This window comes from Podarcis cretensis (genome assembly GCF_951804945.1).
Source record: "Podarcis cretensis genome assembly, chromosome: 11".
Lineage (NCBI taxonomy): Eukaryota > Metazoa > Chordata > Lepidosauria > Squamata > Lacertidae > Podarcis > Podarcis cretensis.
The window spans coordinates 23,351,960-23,365,761 of NC_137180.1; the positions used below are offsets into that span (position 1 = coordinate 23,351,960).

General features: G+C 39.9%; 1 protein-coding gene and 1 long non-coding RNA gene across 6 annotated transcripts in view; one reads left to right on the top strand and one right to left on the bottom strand.

Annotated features, from left to right (window-relative positions):
- TMEM232 (transmembrane protein 232) overlaps positions 1-13,802 on the top strand; it is a 141,427-nt gene that overhangs the window by 824 nt on the left and 126,801 nt on the right. For 3 of the 5 annotated variants that reach the window (XM_079995498.1, XM_079995501.1, XM_079995500.1), the window contains exons 2-3: positions 11,543-11,690; positions 13,554-13,665. In XM_079995498.1, coding sequence (XP_079851624.1) covers positions 11,557-11,690; positions 13,554-13,665 — 246 coding nt within the window. In that variant the 5' untranslated portion in view covers positions 11,543-11,556. Of the gene's footprint in view, positions 1-6,799; positions 6,875-11,542; positions 11,691-13,553; positions 13,666-13,802 lie in introns of those variants that run through there. The other 2 variants (XM_079995499.1, XM_079995502.1) reach the window with 2 other exon arrangements.
- On the bottom strand, positions 8,663-9,743 carry LOC307226853. Its single transcript, XR_013843587.1, has 2 exons — positions 9,537-9,743; positions 8,663-8,985 (listed from the first exon to the last, which is right to left on the bottom strand). It is a non-coding gene; the product is annotated as an uncharacterized lncRNA (long non-coding RNA).

Consider the following 13,802-nt stretch of genomic DNA (forward strand, 5'->3'; position numbering starts at 1 on the left):
TTTTAAAATGTTTAGGGGTACTCTCATTTTGATTCAAGAAAATCGCCATTTTATAGTTCAAATCGGGAAAAATAAATACAGTAAATGGACAAAAGTACAAAGATTCACAAAATGTTTAGGGGTAGGTGTGCCCCTGCATCCCTCCAGAAAAAAGCACTGCATTTATTTATCTACTTTAAATATATGCTCTTATAAAAATGTTGCAGGTTACTGTATTACAATAATCCCGCCAATGTTCTTACCTGTTTACAATTTGTTTGTAAACATTAAACAAACCATTTCCATTCTTTTATAAAAAGTTTGTTATCTTGATTGCTTATTTTTTTGCCATTTCTGCATCAGTTTTTGTATCCATTCTTCTTTTGCTGGGACTTCTTTCCATTTTTGGGCAAGTAACAGTATTCTTGCTGCTGTAGTAGCATACAGTTTGGATAGTTCTGTCCCTATAATTCTCCAAAAAGAAGCTTCTGGGTTTTTCTTATAAGCGTTATTTTAAACATCTTTTTCAATTCATTCTATATCATTTCCCAGTAAGCTTTCATCAGTAGGCTGCCATGAACCCTGGGTGCTGGTAACTGTGGGATGATGATGATGATGATGATGATAATAATAATAATTAATAATATAGTTCAGCATCATGTTTTCACAGTGGCTAACCAGATGTCTATGAAACACCCACAAGGAAGACCTGAGTGCAAAAGCGAGTGTGGTTAGGGAGTAATGTTAATCTGGGGCCCACTTTCAGCCCAAAAAACAGTTTTGGAACCCAATCCTTTTTATTTTTATTAAATAAAAATGTATATTGATTATTGCTGCTATTGTGAGCGACTCAGGTAGATCGGCTGCAACCCTGTCATGGGGCTGGTCCTACTCCAATAGATGGATTGGCTAGGGTATATACAGGCAACCGCCCCCGCCCCCCCAATTTATGTGTGTTGATTATGTATGTGACTGTGTATACCTTTCCTCGCATTTCCTTTCAAGCATTAAGCAGAGGTAGCCAATTATTCCCGAATTAATAATTGTCAGATGTGAATGTAGTTTTGTGTTTGTAACACCCGAGAAAGACAGAGGCTCAAATCTCCATTTCTGAGTCCTTGGGGCCAATATTCCTTATCCTGCAAGGCATTTCAAGATTTAGTTTTTATTTTATTCAGTGAAATTTATATGTTGCTATTCTAAGAAAGCCTTTGAGCAGTTTATAGAAAACTGAGAAAAGGTATGTAATGTTACGCTAGCTTTAAAGTATTTTTCCTTTTCTCCCTGATGGGTTTGAACTGTGCAATGTAATCCATTTGGTAATGTTTCTTGCAGCGGCGTAGCTAGCCCCTCGGGTGCCCGAGGTGTAGGGCGGCTGAGGGGAGGTGGCGGGCAGACACAAGCCCCACACTGCCGCTTTGGGCAGTGGGGAGCCTGTGGGGGCCTGAGCCACCGCGTCACTCCCAGTTACCAGGCCCCTTGCAGTGTGGTACCCAATGTGTCCCACCCCCAACTCCCTAGCTACGCCTCTGGTTTGTTGGTTGTTTACAATTTTGCATGGATTTAAAAGATTCTTATATCAAATGACCCACTGAATCTTGTTCCCCTGCAAAAAAAGAAAAAGAAAAAGCCCTATTATCCAAGCAACTCTCATTAGTTTTAGTGTAACTTGTGGACTTTTTGGTGGATAGTTCCCAGAGTCAAATAGGTTCTTTCAGTAAAATTGATTCATCCAGCTAATCAAATCTAACACAGCTTTCAAGCAAAGATAATTTGCTCTTTTCTCCATCTTCATTTCTACTGAAAATGTATTTCTGGCATTTTCAAAGTTTTTTCTAATTCATTTTTTTTTTGGGGGGGGGGTAAAGTTGCTTAAATGGAGCTAGTCCAAGTCTGTTGGGCTAAAACATAAATGCAATCTTTTTTTAAAAATCGTTTTGCAGTATACAGTGGTACCTCTGGTTAAGTACTCAATTTGTTCCGGAGGTCTGTACTTAACCTGAAACTGTTCTTAACCTGAAGCACCACTTTAGCTAATGGGGCCTCCTGCTGCCGCTGCGCCGCCGGAGCACGATTTCTGTTCTCATCCTGAAGCAAAGTTCTTAACCTGAAGCAGTATTTCTGCGTTAGCAGAGTCTGTAACCTGAAGCGTATGTAACCTGAAGCGTATTTAACCCGAGGTACCACTGTAATGGCTTGGTCATAACACATAAAGCTTCTGTCTTGCATCTTGTCTTACCAGAGCCACTGGATTGATGTATACAAATACTGTCATTAGGGAGGGCAGCCAATGATCAGTTATGTGAGGTTGTGTTTGTGAAACATGAATCTGGAAACACTTATGTGTCAAGTTCGCTTCATTATCTGATAAAATTGTGTCATTTGAACCCCCCCCCCACCTCAATTATAAATTAGTGGACAGAGGGACTATTTCTGCCTTATTGTGTCATGGCTTCTGTACTATGAAAAGTTAAGCATAAAAAGTTTTTGGGAAGCTGGTGTAGCACAGTGGCTTAAGAGACTGAGCAACAAATCAGGGATTTCTTGGTTCAAATCTAATCTCTACCATGAACTGATTGAGGTGCCCTTACAAGGTGAACTCATTAGGTGGCCTGCAATATATGGGAAAATAAAACTGACCGTGCTTATTACAAGGCCGATACAATTGTAACTATTTTTAAGACAACAAGTTATAACACAAGCAATCTGTTTTCTTCTGCCTATACTAGGAGCTGATGCGCAGCTTTTCTCATTACTGCAAGACAGTAGAAGTAGCATCTGTTGAGCTCACCCCATTACAAAAGTTATGAGAGCCACTGTTGGGGGTCATGAGTTGACATCTTTCCTAGCATGCCTTCCAGTGACATTGTCCATATATAATTTCCAGAGGGGCCAGCCACTCCTTATAGTTGCTCAAAAATTTGCGATATGGCAAAGACTTAACTATAAATGGACAGTAGATGGAGCACTCAGCCAAGCATATTGAGTCTTTCGTTGGGCAAATACAGATACATATTGTGATATCTGTACGCATGCTGCATATGCTTCCATCTACTCTTACCCCTTAATCAAGAAGTGAAAATGCCATGCATGTGTTTTAATTTGTTAGGAAACCTTGTTCTCTGCATAGTTCCTAGAGCAGAGAGCTATTAATTTTGGTATTTCGAGCTACGTACGTGGTTGTTATTTTACTTCTAGGAGCAATTATATACAGTGGTACCTCGGGTTACATACACTTCGGGTTACAGACTCCACTAACCCATAAATAGTACCTCGGGTTAAGAGCTTTGCTTCAGGATGAGAACAGAAATCGTGCTCCGGCGGCGCAGCGGCAGCGGGAGGCCCCATTAGCTAAAGTGGTGCTTCAAGTTAAGAACAGTTTCAGGTTAAGAACGGACCTCCGGAACGAATTAAGTACGTAACCCGAGGTCCCACTGTACATTTATAGACTTGGCCATTATGTACGGCTTTATATTTCAACAGGGCGTTAAATCCAGGTGAGAGGAGATAAGAAAGGGCTTGTGCTAGGGGTGAGAGCAACAGAAGGAATGGCTATGCAGAACAAGGGGGATTCTCTTAGGAGGAATTTTGGGATTCAGACTTTGTCCCCATCGATGTGTGTGTGTGTGTATTTATCTGCATATCTCTGTGTGTGCATATATATATGCATATAGATACAGATATAATGTTACTTATCCAGATCTAGAAGGATGAGATACCAGACCCTTTCTATTGAGACAAACTTTAAAACATTTCACTATTTTTCAGTGGATGTAATTGCAAGCCAATTTATTTGTGACATCAATCATGTGATTTGCCCTTGAGTGCAGGATTTTTCTGTCACACGTAGCCAGAGCAGGACCCTGTTATGTACTGAAGTTCTCACCCTGGGCCAGCAGGGGGATACTGTAGATAGTTATGCAAACGAAGGATCGAAAGTGACGTTCAGTGATTGGATAGTTTTAGAAAGTTGCTACAGTAACGTTGTACCGGAGCTCTATAGAAGCAGGCTGACTGAGCCCTTCAGTCAGTCCTGTTCTGGCCTCTGAATAAACAAGAGCTGTTGAAGAATCGCTGTGTCGTCTGATATGTTCACCCACAACTTAACAGACCCCAATCCAGATCAGGACTCTAGTTTGGCAGGGGGATATGTGACTCTAACCTTTTGTCTCTGCTGCATTCCCAGTCTTGATTGCTACCCCCCCCCCCAGTGTCTGCTATTTGCATGGAGAAAAAAAAGCTCCCATTAGCTTCAGTGCATTTGGGGGGCATTCTGGATTGGGATCACGGGGAGGGGGGAGGGGGTTACAGACTCCTACTTTCAAAACCAAAGTCCACCCACACCAGACTTGGTGGCAAGTATTGGTGGCTATTGGTGTACGAAAAATCCTGCATTTGAAGGTAAACCACATGCAGCTTGGCCCTGACTCTGCTTGAATATGAAGCAAAACCACTCTGTTTCCTTTTTTCTCCCACTTTGAGCACTGATCCATGCCAGCATTTGCTTATGTGCATATGTAATATTATTTCTCAGGCTCAGTTATGCATATATAAAATTGAAATAATAGTTGCCTCCTCATGGGAGTTTAGATGAAAGACTTGCAAAATGGTTTTATGTATAAATAAATACATGGTTCTTATTCATAATGTCGTCACTCCAGATGCCTCTCTGCAGGACATTCTTATTCCAGATACTATAATTTCCAGTGCTCAGATCACTGGGTACTGTTCCTCCTGCAGTTATCTTTACTGTTACGCTCGCTGTTGCAGCAGGCAGTGATCACACTCTAGGTATCAAGTTAGGGCTTGTATGTGTTTGTGGGAGAAATCCAGGCTCTTATCAACTGGAAAGACATTTAACATTGCAAAGAACTTTGCATAGCAAACATTTTGATTAAGGACCTTGTGACCCAACCAAGTGAGCTACCATGGGCTCATGAGGGCATTCTCAGAGAGTTGCTGGTAGGAATTGTGGGGAGGGGAGAGATCCAGTTCAGTTCACATTTAAAGGGCAAGCCCACCTAATTTGCTCATTTTGAAACCTTCCAAATTCACACCTGTCCCATGTTTGCAATGCAGCTCTCCGACCAGGGTTAGAGAAGATTGTGCATAAATTATAACTGCATAAATTACTGAAAATAACATACAGAAATGCATTCTATTGAGAGAAATTGCTTGCAAAAATGTGTTTATTAGAAATTCACCTGAAAAAGCTAAAAAAGTTCATCAAGATTATACAGTGTTTTCAAAAAGTCGTACAATACAGTCGTACTTTGGATCTCGAACACCTTGGCTCCCGAACAAATTGGCTCCCGAACGAACAAAACATGGAAGTGAGTATTCCAGTTATTGAACGTTCTTTTGGAAGCCGAACGTCCAACAGGGCTTCCACGACTTCCGATTGGCTGCTGGAGCTTTCTGCAGCCAATCAGAAGCCGCGCATTGGTTTTTGAGCATTTTGGAAGTTGAATGGACTTCCGGAATGGATTCCGTTCGACTTCCAAGGTACGACTGTACATCTATGGACAATACCTATATTAGGTGTATAGTTACTTTTCAAACACCATAGGTGAACTGAAAAAACTTAGAGAACCAAAACTAACTGATCATTGCATTCCTAGTTGCTAGTGTTCCCAGTACCTTGGCAGAGCTTACACATTCTCATATCTCACCTGGACCTATGTGCCAGTGTTTTATATTTCCCACAGTACCCCTGATGTACTGTCAATCTGGAGCATTGTGGCAAATTTGAGACAACAATCTACTACAGCTGTCAGATAAGTTTGTAATCTGCCAGTGTATAAGGGACATGGAGGGGGGGCTTTGAGTTGCATGGTCAGATGAGATATAAGAGGTTGCATATTCTCTCTCACCCCCCACCCTTGGTTTTAACGGATAAGCTGTACATTTTAGTGAAGGAGCAGGTCCATGGGGTCATGAAGAGTCGGACACGACTAAACAACAACAAAGTATGGGAGGAGATGGGGTTGCATCTTGTCTCTGGCAATGAAGATCCTGTTTTGCCAAGTTTGTGAGGTCTTTGAGCAAGATGCCGTCCACGAGCCCTACATACTGTCTGTCTGTTCCTTTCCCTGATGCCTGCCTGGCTGATCTCCTGACATCCCCTTCCCCATCTTTCTTACAAAGTGGGGAAGCAGTAGAAGTCTTCATGATTTTCTTTCTATCTTTCAAATTAATTTGAACTATTTTTACCCAGCTTTCATTGCAAATCAGTGCCAGTGCAAGATACAGAAAAATGAATAACTGTGCCCTGTGTAAAATGTGCAAATTTCAGGACAGTGGTTGTGGCACCATTGATACCCAACCCCAATGGCTGCAGGGCCCCCGACCTGCACCATTAGATGTTGGGATGGCTTGGACACAAACAACTCTCTTTATTGATATACTACGTCTTCTCACTGTTTCCCTCTTGCCATGTCTTCCTCTTCCTCTTATCTCTTTCCCCCAGGGTGCTCTGTGGACAAACTTGTAGGGGGGAAGAATAATATGGGAAAGGATTACAACTACAAGAATATGAGAACTGTGTAACTATAGGAATACAAAAAAAGGTCTTCACTATTTTTCACTTAAAATTCTCTCTCCCCCATATGCATTTTCTTCTGGAGGGAATAAGATATGGGTCCCTCTCAATATGGGGGAATAAAATTGGGGGATGATTTTTAGTGGGAAAACAGCCAGAAAAGAAAGGCAGTGCTCTATTCCTGAGAGTGGTATTGAAATTATTAATGATTTTCTGAATTAGGATGATAATCAGAAACAGCATGCCTGCATGAATAAAATATACATTTATGTTATTCAGATTCCATTGAAGTTCTTATAATCAAGGAGAAATACACAAGATTTTCACAGGGGCAAGAAGACAGAACTGAATGAGGTTTGCATGTGAAACAATGCTACAATTGTTCATTCATTATGCTTTTGTCAGAAGTGCAAAGATTTAGCTGATGGGAACCTCAGACCTGATTAAAAATTGTAAATTGCCACTCTACTGAAGCATTTTATAAGGAATAAAAAATTTAGATGTATTTGGAATTAACATAGGCAGAATGGTGATTCATCATCCTCCCATTGCAAAGAAATCAGACTGATATTTTCAGAAACTCAAAGTAATCTGCTCTTTCATTATGTAGAGCTTTTCATTCCCATTTGCTTATGCTTGCAATGGGTGAAGATGGATGGTAGATTAGATTTGGTAAAAATTTAGTCCTTGAATATCTTAACACCTAGATTATTCACCAGACTTGTTGGAGCAGCTCTGTCTTAACACAACGTCATAACCGCCAGAGCTCAAAGCACTATTCTGTTTGAGTTCTGTACTGCATTTGAACATGCTGCAGAATAAAATGATGAAACAAGCTTTGTTGTTGTTGTTAAGTGCCCTTAACTGTGAAAACATGATAGTTCAAGTAGTTCAAGAGTTGTGTGTGAGCTATAATCTGCATAAGAAATTGAAAAATATGAGAAACAACACCATTCTGCAATTTCATCTATTTACTATTTGTGGGATGTTTCAACTATCTTACTATAAAAAGACATACCAGAGATAAGATATATTGATGGAGAACACAAATTGGCCCAGTTCAGACATAACAGAAAACCATGTTGTGAATTGGTCTGCTTGAGCATTATTAGAAACCACAGTTTGATCCTGCCTTGTTCTTAGTAACTAGCTTTATGCTACTGTATTGAACCAGGTTTATGGTTTTACTGTTAGTATATAAACTCCTAAACAACTTGGAACCAAATTACCTGAAGGACTGCTAGATTACCCCTGATGTAGCTGCCTTGTCTATACAATGACTAGGGATGCCCTTCTAGTAAGTACCACATGGTCCTGAGGTCTGCTCCATGGTTACCTGGAACAGGGCCATTAGCTTTGCAGCACCATCCCTCTGGAACTTTCTTTTGCAGTAGTGGCCTGTGCAGTACATAATGTTGATGGATGTGGTCTATAAAAATTGGTTTTGTGATCGGGAGCCCTTCAGTACTTTATTGTACAGCAAGGAAGGGCCATGGGCTGGGGTATTTGTGTAGGGCAGACACGTTCAACTGGTCAACCGTGATTGACAGGTAGATCCCTGGTTGATCCTGGTCGATTGCGGGATCCTTATTGATCGTGGGATTAAAAAAAATGGCAGAATGAATGTCTTTTCTTTGGACATATCCAGTAGTTGTTATAGGCTGAAGGAACACTTTAACCAAAGCATTAAGTTGGAAAGACTATTATTTTAGCTAATATCAGTAGGAATTCACTTACCTAAGATAAAAAATGGTGGGAAGCTGTTTAGAAAAAATATACTATTACCTTGATAAGGCTGAATTTGATCAGATTATAGAGCTTTATGTAATTATAAGTTTCATTTTCTCAAATTGGCTGTTTCTGTAACAAACTAAAATTTGTGAAATTATCTGTACCTATATCTATCTACATATCAGCTGAGCTAATTATGATTTAAATGTGTTCTTAAAAAATTCATGGAAGACTGCTTATTGGCAGACATTAACACAGTCTTCTAATAGCCTTTTTGTTTGATGTATTATGGTAATTGTTTCATACATCACATTTATTCTCAAATCCTTTTTATTTATTTCGTTCCGAGGCAATTTATAAACCAGAGACAGGATGCCAAGAGTAATAAAAAAAGAACAGGTATAAATCAGCTGTTAAAACATATGGCTCTATTTCATCACAACAAGGTATTCATTATTCACCAGCTTTATCAGTTGTCACTGCAGTTTAAATGTCTTCAACTTCCTTCTTCCCGTCACTGGCATTCAGAATTGTTTTCTCCTCTTTAGGCTTCCTTGACATCTTCTCTAGTTTCTCCTTCTGACTCTCTGATGGACAGAGCAATCCAAACTCCTGATCTCATGGAGGTCGGTATGGATGAGGAGCTGTCCCTCTGTCCAGCTCTGCCTGCCTTGGCTGCTCTCCACAGGTCGGGAGCTCCTCTACTGCAGAAGTCCTTAATGCGCCTGCCTAAACTGTAAAAATATAAGTTTTTTCCTTCTGTCCTGCTCCCCCCCCCCCCCCGTCCAGAACAAGCAGTGGAATGAAGGAAGCTCCTCTGCTGCCCTGGCGGGGTTGGGATTGCATTCTAATTGTCTCTTTAAATAGATATTATTTCCCCATCTTCACAATTGGACCAAGCCTTAGACCTTTCTTACTCTGTATGCATATTCACTTGGGATAGTTTCCTTCAAAGGTCCAGTGCCGAGGGCCTTTTGGCGGTTCCCTCACTGTGAGAAGTAAGATTATAGGGAACCAGGCAGAGGGCCTTCTTGGTAGTGGCGCCTGCCCTGTGGAACGCCCTCCTACCAGATGTTGAGGAAATACACAACTAGCTGACGTTTAGAAGACATCTGAAGGCAGCCCTGTTTAGGGAAGTTTTTAATGTTTGATATTGTCACTTTTTAAAATTAATATTCTGTTGGGAGCTGCCCAGAGTGGCTGGGGAGGCCCGGCCAGATGGGCGGGGTATAAGTAATTTATTATTATTATTATTATTATTATTATTATTACTGCACATCAATACCTGCATTTATTTTTGCAGCTCAGAAGTTTTGCTTTCTGGCCTGCTGTCCAGGGCTGATATTTCCTGCTGGATGTCTTCCTACCACTAGTGTGAACAATGACAATTATAGCAACTGACCCATTATAGAAATGGGAGGCAAGTGCTAGAATCCATGCTTCTTCCCTTGCCTGTTCCTAGGTGTTTCTCTAGTTTGCAATCCTAAACACACTACCAAAGGAGTAAGCCCCACTGGATGGTACCTGCCCCACTGTCACTAAGCAACACTGAATGATGCCTGTTTATGAGTAAATATGCATTCTGTTTTCACAGTGGCAAACAGATGCCCAGGGGCAGTCCACAGTGTGAAAGCAGTAGCACTGTCCCACTCATGATCACCAGCAACTGGGATTCATAGTGCCTCTGATACTGGGGGTAAAATATAGTCTTCATGACTACTAACAATAGATAATTTTATCCTCCACACGTTTGTCTAATCCCCCTTTAAAGCTATCCAAGTTAGTAAATGTAAGGGTAAAGGGACCCCTGACCATTAGGTCCAGTCGTGGCCAACTCTGGGGTTGCGGCGCTCATCTCGCTTTATTGGCCAAGGGAGCCGGCATACAGCTTCCGGGTCATGTGGCCAGCATGACTAAGCCGCTTCTGGTGAACCAGAGCAGCGCACAGAAACGCCGTTTACCTTCCCGCCGGAGCGGTACCTATTTATCTACTTGCGCTTTGACGTGCTTTCGAACTGCTAGGTTGGCAGGAAACCAAGTTAGTAGCCATCTTCTAATAGTGGCCACAAACTACTACTGTAAAACACTTTTACTAGTGAGTAAGTCCTGTTGAACTCAGTGAGGGTTGCTTCTGAATAAGCATACTTCAGATCGCTTTGTACACCCTTAGATAATAACAGCCTATTAACAGATAATGGAACATCTGTCATGCAGTGAGTTTCTATAACAACTGAACTTAACTAGAACCTGTAACTTCCTGCACTTTATAGTGATTTTTTCCATTTTCACACAATCCATTCTTGTAGGAATGTTTGTAATTTCAAGTTTTATTACAGTATTCATTGAGAAGCCTTATGAAATGAAGCATGAACACTACATTGATTTGCTAAGGTTGCATGACTAGGAAGTCACAGTGGGACAACTTCTGTATAAACAGTCTTAGGATCCTACTACATGAGCATGGAAAAGAGAACAATATTGAAAGCACCTGTGCTAATGAAAATTGACTAATTTCAATATATCCCTGCAACCAGGGCAGTTATGTTTCTTCATGCAGATTATGCCTACAGTATTCCCTTTAAAGAAAGCTATTGAGGAAGAGTGTAAGCCACATTTTCATCTTTGCTTCTGAACTTTCATTGGCCAATATCCCTACAGCTATTTACTGATATTTAGAATTTTAGTTCATAATTTCTCAGTTTTTATTGATGTTTCATTATCTTATTAATGCTATTTTAAGGTTACTATATGTTTTTGATTTCTTATGGTCAACACAATTCCAATAATTAATACAATTTGATTTGATAAACTTGGATTCGGCTACTCCAGGCTGTGAGTTTGGAGAACTGCTGCATAATTCCCTGATCAATAAGTAGTTACATTGAAGTAGTGGGAGTGAAATCAATGGAATAAATTGGCTTGAATCCAAGTGCTTTCACTTAACTGTGCTGAGGAATGGTGTGTAAATCAATAAGCTTAACCATACTGCAATTATACTTCAATTATTCTATTTTGATTTTATTTATAGCTTATTATTGTTATTCATTATTGTGATCTAATAGAAATGGACTTTCCCCAGTAGAACCATTTAGATTGCATATTCAAGGTTGTTACACAGAACTTACCATCCAAGGTCCTCCAGATTACTTTTTCCTGTAAGGTAGAAGAGAAAAACATGGCAGAACACACTTCATCTTGCATTTTGACTGTATATGGTAGCTTTCTGCCTAAGTTAAGAAAGACTTAAGATTACATTTCTATATGGCTGCAACATTCTGTCTTTTTTTTTAGATTGATTTTACAACATGCCCATCATAAAGGTGCCAGTGGTCCACAAATTTGGTATTGTATGCCATGATGAACATAAAAAACTTCAGCAGAGACTCTTGGCTAAATATCTGAAGGAAACATTACCTGCAACCAAGAAAAAGAAACACGTGTAAGTTTAAATAAACACAAAACAATATTATTATATAAAGTATACTGGCAAGCGGACAAAGATTTTCAGTGTTTCTGGTGAAACCTGCAAACATGTTAATGAGAGACTTGGGAGCATGGAGGAAGATATAGATAGGAAAAAGTGGTTTATGGGGAACTCTAACGGAAATGACAGCAGGTAATAACCATTTGACTGGGTGGGTACACAAGGAGCCAAAGATGCCCCCCAAATTAAAAGATTGTTAGACAGAACAACAGAACAAACAATACTTCTCTCAAGATAGTATGAGCTAGGTTACTACCTGCCATTCTGTGACTTACTGGAAACTGTTTGCTTAGTTGATAAAGGTAAACGTAAAGGACCCCAGGGTGGTTAAAGTCCAGTCAAAGGCAACTATGGGGTTGCGGCACTCATCTTGCTTTCAGGCCGAGGGAGCTGGCGTTTGTCCACAGACAGCTTTCTGGTTCCAGTGGCCAGAATGACTAAGCCGCTTCTGGCGCAACGGAACACCGTGATGGAAACTAGAGCCCATGGAAATGCCATTTATCTTCCCACTGCAGCAGTACCTACTTATCTATTTGCACTGGTGTGCTTTTGAATTGCTAGGTTAGCAGGAGCTGGGACAGAGCAACAGGAGCTCACCCCGTTGCGGGGATTCGAACCACTGATCTTCCGATCAGCAAGCCCAAGAGGCTCAGTGGTTTAGATCACAGCGCCACCCGCGTCCCTTTTTTGCTTAGTAACTGGAGATTAGATGTATCAAAGGTATCTGTCAACCTTGCCTTAGGCCTGCTGCTGACTAGCGTGATATCAATTGGTTGCTCAAACAGTATACTATTGTAAAAGTACAATCCATATTAAGTCTCTTTTAACTCAAATCCATATTTTTGGATGCAAAATTGAAGATGTGAAATAGTAGAAGTCATTTTTATCAGTGTCTTATTTTAATTTAAAGAGATTATATCATTACTATTTTCCCTATTAATATTATTATTCCTTTCATCATGTCACATTAGGTTTTTCAGATGCATTAATGCTCTGATTGGGTTTCTTTCCTATGAAGCTTAGTTCTAGAGAAATTAAGACAGCAGAGGTTAAAGAGGCTAATTTAGAGAAATAACAGGTAGATTTCTATTTAAGGGAGGGGTAGTAATTTCACTTAAGTAATCAGTTCCAGCTCAGAAATTATGTTTACCTGCTAGTATGCATTGATTAGTCTAATTCAGGCATAGGCAAACTCCGGCCCTCCAGATGTTTGGGACTACAATTCCCATCATCTCTAGCTAACAGGACTAGTGGTCAGGGATGATGGGAATTGTAGTCACAAACATCTGGAGGGCCAGAGTTTGCCTATGCCTGGTCTAATTTCTTCACCAACAATCATTCAAAGGGCTAATATTGTGAAGAGTTAACTTTCCAACGTGATGAAATTCTTATATGGAAATGTCTTGTAATGTGTTGTGTATTCAGTGAGTAAATACATGCAGATGTTTTTGTAAAGCATGATGGTTTACACATAGATTATTGGCTGTTTCTTAAAAAAAAACTGCATTCCATGAAGAAATGTCAATAACTTGGAAACAGCATAATGATGAACCGTAAGTGCAGTGTTTAATAATCAATATATTTCTGTAATATTCATAGTCTATTGGCTGCTATTGAAACAGTCTTAATAGCATTATCCAACAGATAAAGTATTGTAAATTAGAAACACAGAACAATGATCTACACTGTACATTGAGTCAAATAGGACTTTAAAAATTAAATTAGCTGTCTATAGTTATCTTTTATACACAAAATTTTGATTTCATTTACTGATGATGTGCCAATTAAACTGAAATTCTTCACTGGATTCTTTATCAGAAACCCATATGAACTTACAGAACAATTCGTTGAGGATTTCAATTACTCACTACAAACAGAAAGTAAAGGAAAATTCATAGAGCTGGCTAAAAAAATGCTTGCAAGATGCAAGGTCTGTATACGTAAGGATTACTGGATTTCTAAAGAGACATTTCTAAAGGCCATCTCTTGATCTTAAATTTCTACAGTGGTGTTTAATAGTTAAGAATTAATTTAAATATTTCTGATGCAAAATGTTCATCATTTACT